This window comes from Tuber melanosporum (assembly GCF_000151645.1).
Source record: "Tuber melanosporum whole genome shotgun sequence assembly, scaffold_18, strain Mel28".
Classification (NCBI taxonomy): domain Eukaryota; kingdom Fungi; phylum Ascomycota; class Pezizomycetes; order Pezizales; family Tuberaceae; genus Tuber; species Tuber melanosporum.
The window spans coordinates 1,064,508-1,080,249 of NW_003298841.1; the positions used below are offsets into that span (position 1 = coordinate 1,064,508).

Genomic DNA, 15,742 nt, shown 5'->3' on the forward strand with positions numbered 1-15,742 from the left:
CTTGCGAGAACTTGGAAAGCTCTTCCTCTGGCTGTAATTAATCAAAAGTGTCAAACATTTCATGAGAAGCTTCAAAGAGTAATCCTCCACAATGGGGATAATAATTTCAATGGCTAGAATTATCAATATATTACGATGCTGAGAATAAAGAGTATTGAATCATGATTTTTGTTGTATCGTATACTGCAAAAATTGGTTTAACTGGAAATGAGTCTAAGACGAAAAACAAATAAGTAAGCGAGGATCCACAGTCAGCCCAAGCCACAATCCCAGATTACTCAACTTTGCTTGAACCTCAAGTGATTTACAGGTTGATTCAGGAACAGAAACCCTTGGGAAAAAAAAAGAAATACCAGAAGAAAGTCATACTGGTAGCATTCAGTCCACAAGAATGACTACTGAATAGAGATTCAGAAGATCCAGTCAATAAACCATTAAATTCTGCCAATATAAACAATGGGAGAATTTAAATGTTAATTGACTGAATCTTAGTCCCAGAAATCAAGCAGGACACGATATCAGAGCTGGCATGATGCAGATTCAGCTTCTTCTCAATCCAGCACCATGAATGCCAAATGAAGATATACCTACCACAGTAGCCGAGCAAAACGAAAACCAAGTCAACATTCAGTCAACGGGAGATATTCCAAGGCTTCCTGCTATAGCCAAAATACCACTCACCCAACTCGTCCAAGAACCTGTAGTAGAAGTTGCTAGTACAGGTCCGAGTACTCTTCTCCACATGACTATAAATTCGAGGCTGGGAAAGAGAGCGAAGTCGATTGTGAAGCGGGGTGGAGGGTATTTCATGGGTGTTAAGAAGCGCATGCAGCGCTCCTATACACAAGAGTTTAAAATTGAGGTACTTCAGTGGTGGTACCACCACCGGATACTACAGGGGGCAGAAGAAGCAGAACCGGGAGTGCTACGAGCACCATTGATGAAGGAAGTATTGGAGTGCTATCTCGTACCAATCACAACTGTGCATAACTGGAGAGTCAGTCAAGACCAGATTGTAGGAGGAAAGAAGGGAGAAAGAAGAAACAGAGCAGGTGCCAACTTCTGTTATTGGCCAGAGTTAGAAGCCAATTTATACGACAAATATTGTGAGCGGCGCGAAGAACAGAAGGCTGTTCAGAGTGGTTGGCTTCAATGGGAAGCTTATCAAGCCTTTGCGATTTGTTATCCAAACCAGAATATTTCCGAATTTTCTTTCTCCAACGGGTGGCTGGCTGGGTTCCTCTCTCGGCACCGGATAACTCTGCGATTTACAACAAACAAGTCTCATAAAATACCCGAGGAGTACTTACAGAGTATTCTCTCATGGTTGCGCTTCAATAGACGCAACTCGCAGGTTAGAGAGGAAACTTGTGATGAGTAGAGGGTTGTAGGTCAATACTTACTGGATAGTATTTGTAATATCGATAAGATCCCCCTACCTTTCAAGTTCCTCGACGGTCAGACGTATGCAGACAAGAGTAGCCAGACCGTTCAAGTCAAAGCCAGCAATAGTGGTTGGGACAAGCGGTAGGCTACCCTTTTGTTAACTGTGTTTGGAAGTGGAAAGCCAAGAGTAAAGCCTTTGATAATTTTCAAGGGTAAAGAAAAGTATCAGGGACAGCAAGCCAAATACTTTCGAAGAAAACGGGAGGAGGAAATGGCCAGATACGATGACAGGGTGGCAATTAAGTGGAATGAATCAGCATATTCCAATGCTGGTTTATTGGTAGAATGGATTGAACAATTTCTGGTTCCTGCTTTGCCCGAGGGCTCCCGATTACTTGCATTGGATGTTGCCAAATTCCATTCTACCCAAGAGGTTCTGCATACCTTACGCTCAAATAACATCATCCCCTCTATGATTCCGGCCGGCTGTACCGGACTTGTGCAGCCACTCGATGTTTCTGTAAACAAACCCTTTAAAAACATCCTTCGCGATATTCTTGAACAACTACTCGACAACTACGAAGCTACTCACCAGCTAAATTTACGAGAACTCCACCAATCAGATACTTCTGGTATAGCAGAACGGCGGATTCTTGTCACTCGAGCAGTTGGCCAAGCATGGGAACAGTTTAGCCAAACTCATACGGAGTTGGTTGTCACTACATTTCGCAACCTAGGACTAACACTGCCGGTTGATGGCTCTTCTGATAGTGAGCTATCAATTAAGGGTATCAACTCTTCCCTTTTGGAGATTGGAAATTGGAGGGAAGATGGAGAAAATAGTGCAGAGGGGGGTGAGGATCTACCTATTTCATACTCTGGATTACCTGTAGATGGTAAGCATGGGAGTGTGGTAGAATTTGTAGACCAGGATTGAGATAGGTTTGGTTTCTCACATCTTCCAACTGTAGTAAATACCACCTCGTGGGAAAGAATACATGATTATTCCCTTTTGTGTTCCCCATCCACCATCATAGCATATCACTCGGCTACATTTTGATATTCGCTTAAGTTGCCACCCCCTCTTTTTGCGCCACATGTCGATCTTGCAGCATTAGGGCGATTTCCAGTTAAACCAATTTTTGCGGTATGCTTATTAACTATGTTGCCCGGAATACGCTCAGTATTGGTTCGCCGATCACTACTCTATGTGGGTGTCCAACAGCAACTCGGCCGCGCGAGTATTATGGTGCACCACTAACCCAAGCAACCCTATGGCCCAACCATGCCTGCGGTATCGGTGCTTGTTCCAACCAAACCTGTTTCGAAACGCAGAACAGCCCGTGCTGAAGAACTATCCACCGGCATCATAGCCCATCCGCAACCAAATAAAACACCACCATCAGTGTGTTAACTACCGCACTCCACCTTATCGCCCTCCACCACCCCCTTGCATCCCACGCTAAATTAATACCAACATGTCTGCCCCAGCGGTATTCACCCCTCCGCCTCCACATACCTGCTCACTCATCATCACTCACAACAGCAATACCCAATCTAACCCACATCGTAGAAGAGTGCTGCCCTCAAGATCAACTGGGCTGGGATAACTAGTTCTCTCGGTCTTAAGGGACAAACAGCCGCGTCACTCCAAGCGTTCAAGAAACGGAACGAAGATGCTCGCAGGAAGGTGGTTGTTCTCAGGGAGCAGCCGATGAAGGTGGACTTCTCGTATTATCGATCTATTCTGGGGAACCAGGCCATTATCGACGAAGTTGAGAACGCTTGGAAGCGCTTCCAGCCGGTTACTTATGATGTTGAGAAACAAGTCAGGATTATTGAGGGGTTTGAAGCCGAGGCGGTGAGGAACGCGGAAGTCACAAAGGGGAGAGTCGACAACGAGTTGAAGGAGTTAGAGAAAACGCTGAGGAATATTGAGGAGACGAGACCGTTTGAAGATTTAACCGTGGTATGTATATTTTTACGATTTGGGGGAGGATTGGAAAGGGAGTGGAAGTGTGGAGTTTTTATTTTTATCTTGGGCTACATTCTATCGCACGAATACACCGTGCTTCCCAACTTGCCTCCGTTCAATTTGCTCTACTTTCTACCCCCCTAACACTACCGTCACCGCGGTCTGATCACTTGTTTTTTCTAGGATGACATCGCGGCAGCCCATCCAGATATCGATGCTCGAACAGCCGAGATGGTTTCAAAAGGTCGATGGATGCCGGCTGGATACAAGGTATCTAATTCCCAAAGCTCCTATCCTAATAACTAGAATGCTAATGTTCGCAATAGGAGAAATTTGGCGAACTTTCCGTTTTGTAAAAGTGGTTCCGAGTGAGGGATTGGCTTGTAGTCTGACTGTGTAGGTTGTTGGATAGTGTGATCCTGCAGAGTGGATATCCTTTAAAACTGAAGCTTGGAATTTCATCCCCCACTATGCTAATAGTGTATTGATGGTTGATCTGTGCTTCAGTCGAAGCTTTGGTATTGTCTCGGGTCAACGCATTTCTAACAGAACCTCCAGGGTAGAGATGAACCTTGCGGCGGTGCGGAACGCTGCAGCCTTACTCCCATACCTTCCACCTGTCATTATCCCTGGGGAAACGGAATGAGAAAAGATTATGTTATAAAATTGATGAAAAATCGGACGGTACGCAGGTAGTGGGTTGAGGATTGAAATGAGATTATAAGCACGATGGTCGTATCCTACCGGTATTTCCAGTCCCCAGTTAGGGGGTCGGTGGTGGCAGGTCAAATTGTGTCTAGGGTGATGCCCCGTCACTATCGGGTGGGGTCGGTAAAGGGCGTCAAGGTCGATTGGGCAGGATACAGACTGGCCATACGCCGCAGGAGTAGTATATCACAATTGCTACCTATGCCACGGCAGCCATATCTCTCTTGGTTGTTATTGTTGATGTGGGGCACGAATAGCGTCAAAGGGTGACGTTGTTCAGACTGCGTTCGACCGGAAAAAATTGGCCGAGGACAATGGCTGTAATATTCGGTTTATCACCACCGTTATTATTGCAGAAGGTATTTGAGAGGTAGGGAGAAGGGAGGTGGCCGAGAAGTAAAGGAGGAAGGCTTGGGGGCAAAAGAGGGATAAGAGAAAGGAGGAAGAATAGCATTCCAGGAGCAGGAAATAGGAGGCTGCACAAGCTGTTGCTGAGTAAGCGCAGGTCGCGGGCAATAGCCGCAGTGAGAGAAACAGACCTGAACCTCCGCCTCGCTCATCTTCAACTTGTCGACTCTCTGCACGCGAGAAAAGGAGAAACCCATACACACAATACAAACCTCTTCACCCCCCCTCTCATCTGGCTACTCGCCTCTCCCTCCCTCCTTTCTCTTTCTTTTCTCTCTTCATCATCCTTTCCCCTAAACACTCTCTTCTCCTGCCTCTAACGTCGCTTAGTCTCCTCCAGTTCCTGTCCCCCTACAACCCTAAAACCCTTCTAGCTTTCTTAATTCTCTGGCTCATGAGAACGACAGTGCTTGCCATGGAAGACCGGAAGCGACCTGTCCCGCATGAGCCGTCCGATGATTCTTTACCTCCATTTAAACGACCAGCTCTGAATTCTGCCTCTTCTTCTCAAGCACCCCAAAACAGCCATCAGGTGCCACAAAGTCAAGAGGATGTCATTGTAAGTCGTTACCATCCTACGCACCACTTCCCCCTCATTTCCATATTTTTATTTTTCAACCACGGATCTTTCCTGCCCCGGCCTCCGCTGCCACACGCGATCCTCTTTTTCACTCCCGCTAACGCTCACCTTCCTATAAGCATTTTCAAAAAGAAGCGATATGGCGCCAGATGATGGAATATAAGCGAGAGCGCAACATGTTGGAATCGAGAGTCGAGGAGTTAGACAAAAGATCAACGTATCATGACGATCATTTGCGAGTAATAGATGCTTGGTGGGCTCAGGTAAGGCCGAGATCTAAATCCCGCCCCTCTTGAGTTTTAGGCTGAGATTTGACATATAGCTGTTGGATGAAGTTCGATTTCTTGCCGGCGAGCCCGATAGCAGTTGCCAGAATGGAGGTAGGTTGACGCTAAGGAAATCTGTGGTGTTGAATTTATATAGTTATTAACGAATCGGTCTACAGCTTCCCTGGAATTTTCCTCATCTCTTCTCTTCAACGATATAGCGAGCTTTACAGATCACTTGAAGGAAAAGCGTGATCACATAACATCTTCACTCCAGGCACTATTTTCAGCGATCCGGTCAAATTCGTCAAATAATAAAAAGGCTGACGGGGTCGAAGAGCTACAGTCTCGGCTGAGTTCCCTTCTGGCTAACGAGAAGGCCCGCAAGGTTGAGATTGCTCGCCTCCAAAAGGAAAAAGAAGATGCAAACTCGCGACTCACCGAAGCGACAATTAAGTACATGACGGCAGAGAAGAAGGTGGACCGCCTAAAGAGCCAAACTTTGGCGAAAATAGAGCGACAAGCTATGTTCCAATCGAATGCTGGGGCCGAAAATAATAAAGACGGGGGGAATAGCGACGAACAATCCGCAAAAGATCGGGAGATCAATGCGAAAGTTGCCGAAGGAAATGTCGCCGATGCTGAGCAGGCCCGTAAAGAAGCTCAAGCAATTGCTAGCAAGCAGAAAGAAGAGCTTCAACAATTACAAGCCGATAACACTCGACTCTCGGAACAAGTAACGACTTTTACGATCAAGGTATTTTTGTGTTTTTTTTTTCCACGCTTGAAATCTGGTCTACACAGGCATTGGCTAATGGGATTCTAGTTCGGAAGGCTGTCGGAAGAAGATATATCCAAATGCGATGCCTATAAAAACCTGAGGGTCAAGCTCGAAGATTTAGCTACCCGGTTCAACCATATCGAGGCTCTCAACAGAGAGCTGTTAGAAAGAACCGAACATTTTGAAGCTGAACGCACGAAATATAAGGAGTTGATTCTCACTGAACAGCATACTGTAATAAGTGATATGCAACTCCAATTGAGCAGGACAGAACAAGACCTTGCCCGTGTGCGAGCCGCTCGAGATGAGCTCATCCAAGACCAGACTCAACGCAAAACAAGAGAAGATCAGAAACTTGGGTCGATTAGAGAGGTTAACGAACTGGCTGAAACAAGGGCTTCCAGAATTGCCTCGCTGGAAATGGAGGTTGAACGGTTGAGACTCGAGCTTGACAAGGAAGCCCTCTCAGACACTCAACCTTTCGCAGAATGGGGCCTAGACGAGCTCAGGCAGAAGTATGAGCACCTCGACAAAGCTTATAAAGTTCTGACCCAGGAATTACCCGCGTTAGAGCAAGCTTTCAAGAAGGCTCATGATCAAGCATCCAGAAAGGTTGCAGGGATCCAGGAGAGTGAGGATAAGATGCGACGCTTGCAGGCCGAAGTATGCTTCCTCCTTTGTTCATCACATTCAATGCTTACTGTCCACAGAAAGGAAAAGCCGATCAAAAGTACTTTTCAGCAATGAAGAATAAAGAGACATTGAGCGCTGAGAACCGAGCCCTGAAGAACCTGAATGCTAGGAGCACGGATATTATCACTCAACTCAAGGACGCTGAAAAGAAGGTTCGCGATCTAGTGGTGAGTTTAAATCTTCAGGATATCTAATAAGAGTACATACTGACAAAAATTCAAGGTCAATTTGGAGAAACAGATCGCCGAAATGAAAACTGTTCAACAGACCTTAATTACGAGGAATCGTGAGCATCAGTCTCGTGTGGCAGAACAAAACAATACTACTGATTCCCTGAAGTCTCAAGTAGCCGAACTTAGCACGTACCTGAAAACTCGTGATGCAGCGGTGTCCAGAGAATCTGCTGGAAGAAGGGAAGCGGAGATCGAAGTCGAAAAGCTTCAGGTGAAGCTAGAAGACGCTCAAAGATGCCTTGAAAATAACAGGCCAAAGGGTAGTGAAAATTCACAGCTTGAAGCCTTAAGAGTATGTTCCCAAGCGCGTAACCAGAGAAGTAGGTGGGATTGCTGACATTGTTTGTGACTTAGCAAATCGCCCTCTGCACCGTCTGCAGAAACCGTTTCAAGAATACTGCTATCAGACCATGCGGCCATGTCTTCTGCAGGCAATGTGCAGACGAGAGAATATCCTCGAGATCTAGAAAGTGTCCCAACTGCGGACGAGCATTCGCGGTGACCGATCTGATCTCTGTTCATCTGTAACACTACTCTTGGTAATAAATATCGCATTTTGATACCACTCATCAATTTTAATACCTTCTTCTCCGGACCCCTCCTTCGATAACATTTCTTTTTCGTTTCGGTTCGTCTCAATAAAAAAAAATTAGTTGGGGAGGTCACAGGATTTATTCTGATAGAATGTAGGGAATTTTGCCGGTTTTTTCTTATGCTTTTCCTTTTTATTTAGGGTTCATTTTTTCTTCTTTTTCTCATATTCGATTGATAAGGCTGGAAAGGGAGAGATGGGTGATTTTTTAAAAAAAAATCTTATTTTTCTTTCAATGAACCCTTCCCCCTTTCCACCGACACCACTCTCCTACTTTCCAATCCCCTCCATTCACCCCCCCCCCTTATCAGCATTCTTTTCAGGTGAACAATAAAAAAAACTATGATACTTGTATATAATTATCATCCCTTCCATCTTCTTGCCCTCATTATCACTTTTCCCTTTTCCTCTTTTCAATTCGCTCTCCATTATTTTGACACGGAGTTCTTTCGCTTCCTACTTTTTCGGATTCCTTTCGCTTCATTTCGTCTACCTCTTTCTCTGTCTATCGCTCCCAACCACTTTCCTGTCCATAATGTCTTAGTTATCCCAACTAAGACTTCAGACATGCCATACTTTCTGTATTCAATCTTTTCTTTCTCCTTCCCCTTCCCTGACGGAAGGGTAGAATTCAACTGAGAATATTAAATTTTTGATAAACTATTTTATCCTTTACACTACTCACCCCAGAGCAAAGTGATTCCAACGAGCACTACTCGAGTAGACTAGACAGATGCTCCGTACCGGGGGTACAAACAAATGGATAAATGAAAAATGGTGGTGAATCCCGCCCGTTTTTCCCTCCCTCCCGCTTCCCGGTCTGTTTTTTTTTTTTTTTTCTTTGCTGTGCAGTGTCCGTTTGCCGTCCGTCCGTGCACCAAATGTTAATCCCTGATTAGCGAGGGCTGAGGCTCTGCGATAAGCCTTTTTTGGGCAGGAACTCAGGTTAGGCAGGGATCGGTTGGCCGTTGTCCACGTTCCCCACAACGCTAAACTTGCTACTGGTACACGGCATCATACAGAGGCGGCTCTTCTTGTGCGGGATGTGTGCGGGGTGCGGCGTGGTGTTGGTCAGCGTTGGGTCCGTTTTAACTTACCCGAGGGGGGAATTCGGCATAGGTGTATCGGCATCGTGCTGTATATATTGTCCAGTTTGGGGGGGAGGCTTTTCAAGTTACTTCTTGCGGTTATTGACACTATAAGACAGGTCTCCGGGGAAGCCGCTCTTTTGTGAGTCGTGCGTGGCAAGGTCGAAAGTCGGACCCTCGTCCTTGCTATTGGCGTGTGGGGGGGCTTCTTTGACATGGGTCTCGACTTATAGTATGATATGTTCTAGCAGCAGGAGTTTCCCCAGGTAAAGCAGCCCCAGGATTATTAGGTCACCGAATATCTCAAAAAGGAAACTGGAAGGACGGCGTAAATTAAATTAAAATTCCTGTTGGGGAGAAGGGCGGGGAGAAAATGGGGGGTAAAAAAAAAGAGAAGTCCGAAAGCCCTCGCTCTCCCTTGACATTTTCGCCATCCTCAATAATATCCGGCTGATCATCAGACAACGGCGCATGTACTATATCTTTTAGAGACCAACCCCACTAGGCTACATGGATCCCAGTATATATTTCGCTGATTGAAAACTAGCCTTCAAGCGACTAACTAATATGCCCAAAATGCATGGATATCCTACTTCCCCCCAATACTGCAACAAAATACGTTTACCATGCGAGGAATCATCCTACCTCTTTCTCGGCAACCCATCAGCTCCAATCAGTGAATCATGAGTCCTGATGGGTCCTTCTCCAACCCTGGTCAAGATAACCCTACTAACACCATCCTTCAATGCCTCGAAAGACCCATTATCGTATCCCTCCGGCGTAACTTTTGCGTACTTTCCAGCCCACTCAGCAACCTCTGGTGCCAACAACGTCCCCAAAAATCCCAGGATCTTCTCCTCATCTTTCTCCTGATAATATATGACCGCATTTGGACCCGCATCAAAAGTGTATGCCCCAACAACCCTCCCTTCATGGGTATTTAACGCTTCAACAGCACGAATAGCAGCCCTGGAGACGTCATTCATGTAGAATATCGGAGGTGTAGTATCCAGACAGACCGCATGGAACTGATTCGAATCCGCCATGGTGTGAGCAGCAAATTGTTCAAAGTCCCTATTCTCAATAGCAGCCTTCATAGCCTCCATCCTCTTGGGAACAACGTCGCACGCACGATGGGTAAAGAGCGCAGAGGTGTTTACGGTAGCTTGCATACCAGCCGTGGAGGAAACGCTCTTCTTCGCAGCAGACACGACGAGAATAGCGGCTTTCATTTCCGGCCAGTGAGATGCCGGTGCCACCTCCACCGCGTACGAATCACTCCCGTCCACCGCCTGCCCCATCTCCCACGCAACATATCCACCGAACAACGATCTGCAGGCCGAGCCGGACCCCTGTCTAGCGATCTTGGACAATTCCGTCGGTGACTCCGGCAGCTCGTACAAATCCGCAATGGCCCGAACTAAGGCAGCGAAGCCTGCAGCGGAGGATGCAAGCCCTGCCGCCGTTGGGAAGTTGTTCTCGGAGACAACGTGAACATAGTACTCACTCATCTTAGGCAGGGATGGGTTGGCGTCCTCGAGTTTCTTTCTCAAAGCTTTGAGTTCGCGGAAGCAGGCGGTTTGCCGGGCTCCTGAGACGTCTTGGGCTTCACCGTTTAGCCAGAGGGAGTTCTCAGTGAAGGTGCTGCTGCAGGCTGCTGTTGTGTGGGTCTTTAGATCGGCTTGGGAGAGGGTTACGGAGAGAGAGGAGTTGGTAGGAAGATTGAGCTTTACGCTGCGTTTGCCCCAGTATCTATTTTGGAACAAGTTAGATCGGGGGGTCGTTCGATCCTAGGTTCCAAGGGGAGTAGGATGGCGGAGGGGAAGACTTGACGAAAGCCGGATGAAACCGGGTTGGAGAGTGGAGGGGTAAAAACATACTTGACAACAGCAATGTTGACGGGGGCAGTAGTGCTTGCAGAATAGATTTTCTTATCGGTCATGATTTGTTCCTGTGATGTTTTCGATGAAAGAGAAGGGAAATTTCAATTTGAGAGGGGAGCCAACACCCCTGTCGTTGGATGGGCTACCTCGGGAACGGTGTGCCAGGCGGGTAAGTTTCAAACCCTTCACCATCGAGCGCTGTTATCGAGGGAGAAACCTCGCCTCCCACCCCCGAGTAGTGACATCTCCATTTCAATCCCTCACTCTCCCTACCACCCGCCCGCAATCCCACCGAAAATGCCCGGACCAGAAAATCCCAAACCCGCCACAGCTGCTGCTGCTACCGGAGCAGATGCATGTCCGGTACCTGACTCTGCCCGCTCAACATGGCTGTCCTCGGTGAAGCCCTCAACCTCCTGCGACTCGTCGAAAATGGTCCAGACGCTCCCAGCTGGATACCGCAAGCCCTCTAATCTAATGCTAGGTGTCGACCGGGAGGTCTCCACGATCCCGAGAGCGAACATGGAGGGGTCGAATTCGGAGCATGATCAACGGTACCGAGATCCCAGGAGTGGGAATTGGATCTATCCCTCGGAGGAGATGTTCTTCAACGCTATGAAGCGTAAGGACTGGGATCCGAAGGCCGAGGATATGCGCACAATTGTGCCGATACATAATGCTGTTAATGAGAGGGCGTGGAAGGAGATTAAGGAATGGGAGGCCGGTAGAGGTTCTGAGAAGTTGGTTTCAAATTTAGCTACCCGCCTCCGAGCATTCGCTGATGTTCTGTGAACCTGCAGATGTGGTGGCCCAAAGCTTGTTTCTTTCTCTGGGGACTCGCAGAAACTCACGCCGAAAGCCCGGTTCATGGTCCTATTAGGGTAGCACCTCCCTCTCCCTCCTCCTATTTTGCAATAACTAACTCAAACTAGCTACCAAGCGCCTTTTGACCGCCACGACTGGGCCATTGACCGCTGCGGGAAGAAGATCGACTATGTCATTGATTTCTACAGCGGGAAGCCTGACCCGAAACGGCCAGAAGCCTTGAGCTTTTACCTAGACGTTCGTCCGAAGCTATCACCAGAAGGTGCATGGATGAGGATACAACGGTGGACAGGGTCATTCTTTTGAGGTGGTACTTGTGTCATAAGATATATATCTTGTATTATAGTGGGAATCTGTTCGAGCACGGTGCATACTCCGCTTCCGGTCATGGTGTGTCACTCGTTCCTTACAATTTCGTGGTGTTGCTGGTCCGTTCGAGATGGCACGCCGCATGGTCTATCATACTCGTAATTTCCGTTGGCCACCGGAGGTCAGACAATACACAATACACGCAATATTCTCCTTATTATTGTTGACCACGCTTTCTCCTTGAGTTTGTTTCCCCTTTTATCGCCGGGTTGTATCATACTGTGCTTTTCGGTATACACCCCGCCGCTCATCTCCCTCATCCCCCTGGCTCCCCAACCCATATTCCTCATCTCAACAACAAATATTATCCCATACATCAACATTGATTACACTTCTTTTTCTCCCCTAAGCTGAACTCACTAACTTTTCACCCAAAGTCTATCCTTCTACTCCTCCCGTTCGATTTATCACCTATTTCTTGCAGCACTCCCCCATCATTCGAATGGGGCTTGGGCGGTGTCTCGATGGGCACTGCCATTTGTGCAGCAAACTCTGTGAGTGCATGAAGAGCCATGGCCCTTTACTTTCTCATAGTTTTCTCCACCCACTATTTCTGAGACGTCCTAGTAGGACATCTTAACATACAAGCAAATAGTTATTCGTGAACACATTGCTCACTTCAATCAGCCATCTCTCACGTTGCGCAACACCTCACTCGTTGTTAATAGACGGCACATCGTTTTAGTAAAGGAACCTCTGATTGTCAAAATATATCTCAAAACATACAAACAAAGAATCGAATCCCCCCCTTTTCATCGCCCCTCCTGCATACAAGGCATTACCTTCGCTGCAGCGGACAGTCTGCCCACTCATGTTCCCACTCTCCGCACCCACAAACTCCGGCGGCCTCTCTACCCCTCCCCAAGGCTCTGAGCAAGAATCCGAGGTTATGCATCGCTAATTTGGTGCTCTCATGACCACCCCCAAGTTTTACTCCGGCCTCTTGCACGGTGCGTCTCAGCACTTCCTCCGCATCTTCAAATCGTCCATTATCGGCATATATACTAGCGACATTTACCCTAGCCCGCACAGTATACACATTAACCACGTCTCCCCATCTACTTAGCGCTCGCTGGTACATTTCCAGCGCATCCTCGTCCTTTCCGACGTTCTGGAATGCGAAAGCAAGGCCGGACATCGACCGGAGTGTTTGCGGGTGCGAGTTACCATACACACGGGTCTCACGGGAAAGGCAGATTGTGTAGAGCGCGAGTGCTGTAGCGAAATCCTGTTTGTCGGAGAGATTACGGGCAAGAGAGTGCAGTGCCCGGATAGTTTCCGGACTATCGCGGCCGTGGGTTATTTGCGCGGTGTGTGCAGCAGAGAAGTCAGGGGCTTGGGAAAAGTGATTGTGCCAGAGGAGGTCTTCGATAGAGAGAGCCTCTGGTGCAGAGGGGCCATAGGTCTGCACTGTCATGTTGTAGGTTGTGAGGAGGGCCGCAAGGGCAGGGGGAAGGTCTCTGCTGCGGCGGGGTTTATGGCGGTTTGAGGGGAGCGGGGATGGCGATGGTGACGGAGAGTTGGATGCTGGCGGAGATGGCGGAGCAGAGACGGGATGGTAATACGCTGGCGGTGGGATTCCGGCCATTGCATCCTCCTCCAATACTTCTTCCTCTTCCTCTTCATCCTCGTCTTCGAATTCCCGTTCCGCCGGGTGTGCCGGGACACAATTCCTAGAAACAATCCTTTCCAGATCACAGTTGACTCTCTTCATTTCGTCCACCAGGTCTTTGAACTTCCTCCCATCTGCGATCTGCCACGCCTCCTCCTCCTCCTCAGTAGTCTTCCAAAGAAACTTTCGAAGAAAACCCCTCCCACCCTTCCTCACACCAAAGTTCCTCCAGGCCATCGTTCTATCAGCGCACACCTCCACTACACTCTTCATAGTAATCTCCACTGCGCGCAACAGATCCCCATCGTCGAAATCGCCCGCCAGCGGTTTCGAACGAGCATCGGCGGAGAGGCCGACTGCGCGCCCCCAGGCAACGAATATTGCGCGCTCAACCCATAACTGATTATGCAACACCTTTTCGCTGGTGGGCGCCTTAATCAGACCGTCGTAGAGGTAGAGAAGTTGAGCAAATATTTCAGCCATGGTTGCAAAAGTAGAAGGGTAAGTTATATGGTGTGATTGAATACCGCACAGCGGGTTTATAATGTTATGGTGAGGGAGAGGGGGGGTGAGGGTGAGAAGAGGTAAACAAGAGTCACAACATATCCTTTAGTAACATAACAGTCAGTGACTGACTTGACTTGGTTTATGCTTGTCGGGTGTTAAGTTTTTCATGGAATGTGTATGCGGCGCTGTGGAGCAGGGGGGGTTGAGTTGGGTTGAGTGTACGAGTGAGTGAGATTAGACTGACGTTAGTATTGGGAATTTGTGTGTTTGCTCACTGGCAAAGATATTGTGATTAAACAACCATTCAGGGGCTGAAAATGAATCTGATAAGGCAATGAATCACAACCAGTGACTCGCTGCGCCAAGAACCCAAATAAATAACGAATGCGTATCTATACCGTAATTTGCCGCATATATTTTAAGCGCGTCACAATCAGGACGGTCGTGCTTGTCGCACTTTGTATGATAGACAATGGTAAAGCGTTGTTTCGTTGGAGTCAGGAAGTTCCCCCCCCCTTCGCCTTCTCCTACCAGTATTGCGAGAAATTTGAGGATTAGAACTGTCATTTGCCACTCTTGCTGAAAACCAGTCATAGGTGAGTTTCTAGCACTCGCCACAGAGATCGGATGGTCTGAGACTTTGAGGGGACAATTTTAAATCATGGCACCACACAACAATGCAAGTACCACGGGGCTCGCAACACCGGCAGATAGATCGTCATTATGGTGATACCGATGTCTCTTCCCCTCTTTTGCTACAGTATGATACTAAAAAGGAAAAAATAAAACAGAAATAAAACAAGGGTCGTTAAGCATCGTACTCGTACACTGCACAAGTAAACAAACAAGGCAGGAAAATTAAACAGGGCCGTCTTCCCTTCTTCTGTTCGGCACATTAATCACTAGAGAGGGAATGAAAAATAAAGCAGACCACCGATCGCCAAATGCAGACAAACACCAAATTCCATGCTGAGCCTAAGGAAGAAAAGAAAGGGAAAGAGGGTATAATAGCAATACCTAAACAGCGGGGAAAAAAAGGCGGGAGAGAGAGAGAGGTGTAAGAATGACATACACCCCTCACCCACTCCCGCCAGAAGCAGAATACGTCTCCGGCAATGGTGGCGGTGACGCCTGCTCTCCGTCTCACTAGCACTCACGCTCGCTACCGCTACCACTAGTGTATCCGCCGCCCGCGGGGCAATTCCCCAACGGACTCGGCAGACGACCCCACCTCCCTGCCCCCGTCCCTGCACTGCCAGTGCCACCACCACCATTATCAGTCTTAAGTTTGGGCCCAAACCGTGCCCATGCGCTCCCGCGCGCAGTAACATCTCTCGTCCCTCTAGGTGTTGCAGGGGAGCTCCTTGTTCCCTCGATTTCCTCTTCTTCCCCCTCCTCATCTTTGGCAAGAGTGGCGGGGCTCGGGGGCTCGAACTTCAATGTTGGCGAGGTTAGTGAATCCCCGCTGGGTGGTGATCGCGGCGTCGGCGTCGGGGGTGGCGGTGTTTGCGGATCGTCATCCTGGGAGATCGAGCGCAGGTGCCTTGTTAGTAACCTTCGGGCTCCTGCTCCTCCGGGCAAGACCGAGTTTGATGAGGAAGATCCCCGGTTGAAGAACAATATAACGACGCTGACAACCACAGTTATGATTATTAGCAGTAGAAGAAGGGATTGTAGTTGGTAGATGCGCCGCTGGAAGAGGAGCTCGTCGGTTAGTAGGGTTAGCCGTGTGGTTAGGGTTTGTATCTGCTGGTCTGTGTGCGTGTTTTGCGATTCGAGGGCTATTACGGTTGATTGCCAGAGTTGGTCATATTGTTCTCTCTGTTGAGCGTTAGT

At 48.1% G+C, this 15,742-nt stretch overlaps 5 protein-coding genes; 3 read left to right on the forward strand and 2 right to left on the reverse strand.

The window, feature by feature from the left end:
* Nucleotides 1–2,773: 2,773 nt before the first annotated feature.
* Nucleotides 2,774–3,819, forward strand: GSTUM_00005250001 (uncharacterized protein). XM_002837251.2 has 4 exons: nucleotides 2,774–2,879; nucleotides 2,960–3,355; nucleotides 3,545–3,631; nucleotides 3,688–3,819. The coding sequence occupies exons 1-4, from the start codon at nucleotides 2,865–2,867 to the stop codon at nucleotides 3,715–3,717; spliced, it is 528 nt and encodes a 175-aa protein (XP_002837297.1). The 5' UTR covers nucleotides 2,774–2,864; the 3' UTR covers nucleotides 3,718–3,819.
* Nucleotides 3,820–4,007: 188 nt separating this feature from the next.
* Nucleotides 4,008–8,282, forward strand: GSTUM_00005251001 (uncharacterized protein). XM_002837252.2 has 8 exons: nucleotides 4,008–5,036; nucleotides 5,177–5,320; nucleotides 5,380–5,437; nucleotides 5,503–6,080; nucleotides 6,150–6,767; nucleotides 6,815–6,964; nucleotides 7,020–7,322; nucleotides 7,385–8,282. The coding sequence occupies exons 1-8, from the start codon at nucleotides 4,893–4,895 to the stop codon at nucleotides 7,556–7,558; spliced, it is 2,169 nt and encodes a 722-aa protein (XP_002837298.1). The 5' UTR covers nucleotides 4,008–4,892; the 3' UTR covers nucleotides 7,559–8,282.
* Nucleotides 8,283–9,026: 744 nt separating this feature from the next.
* On the reverse strand, nucleotides 9,027–10,652 carry GSTUM_00005252001 (uncharacterized protein; the record flags this gene model as incomplete). XM_002837253.2 has 2 exons in its annotated part: nucleotides 9,027–10,462; nucleotides 10,591–10,652. 2 exons carry the CDS (start codon nucleotides 10,650–10,652, stop codon nucleotides 9,352–9,354), a joined length of 1,173 nt encoding a protein of 390 aa, XP_002837299.1. The 3' UTR covers nucleotides 9,027–9,351.
* Nucleotides 10,653–10,666: 14 nt separating this feature from the next.
* Nucleotides 10,667–11,954, forward strand: GSTUM_00005253001 (uncharacterized protein; the record flags this gene model as incomplete). XM_002837254.2 has 4 exons in its annotated part: nucleotides 10,667–10,985; nucleotides 11,078–11,333; nucleotides 11,394–11,474; nucleotides 11,526–11,954. The coding sequence occupies 4 exons, from the start codon at nucleotides 10,667–10,669 to the stop codon at nucleotides 11,722–11,724; spliced, it is 855 nt and encodes a 284-aa protein (XP_002837300.1). The 3' UTR covers nucleotides 11,725–11,954.
* Nucleotides 11,955–12,468: 514 nt separating this feature from the next.
* Nucleotides 12,469–13,882, reverse strand: GSTUM_00005254001 (uncharacterized protein; the record flags this gene model as incomplete). Its single annotated transcript, XM_002837255.1, has 2 exons — nucleotides 12,469–12,588; nucleotides 12,626–13,882. 2 exons carry the CDS (start codon nucleotides 13,880–13,882, stop codon nucleotides 12,469–12,471), a joined length of 1,377 nt encoding a protein of 458 aa, XP_002837301.1.
* Nucleotides 13,883–15,742: the final 1,860 nt, after the last annotated feature.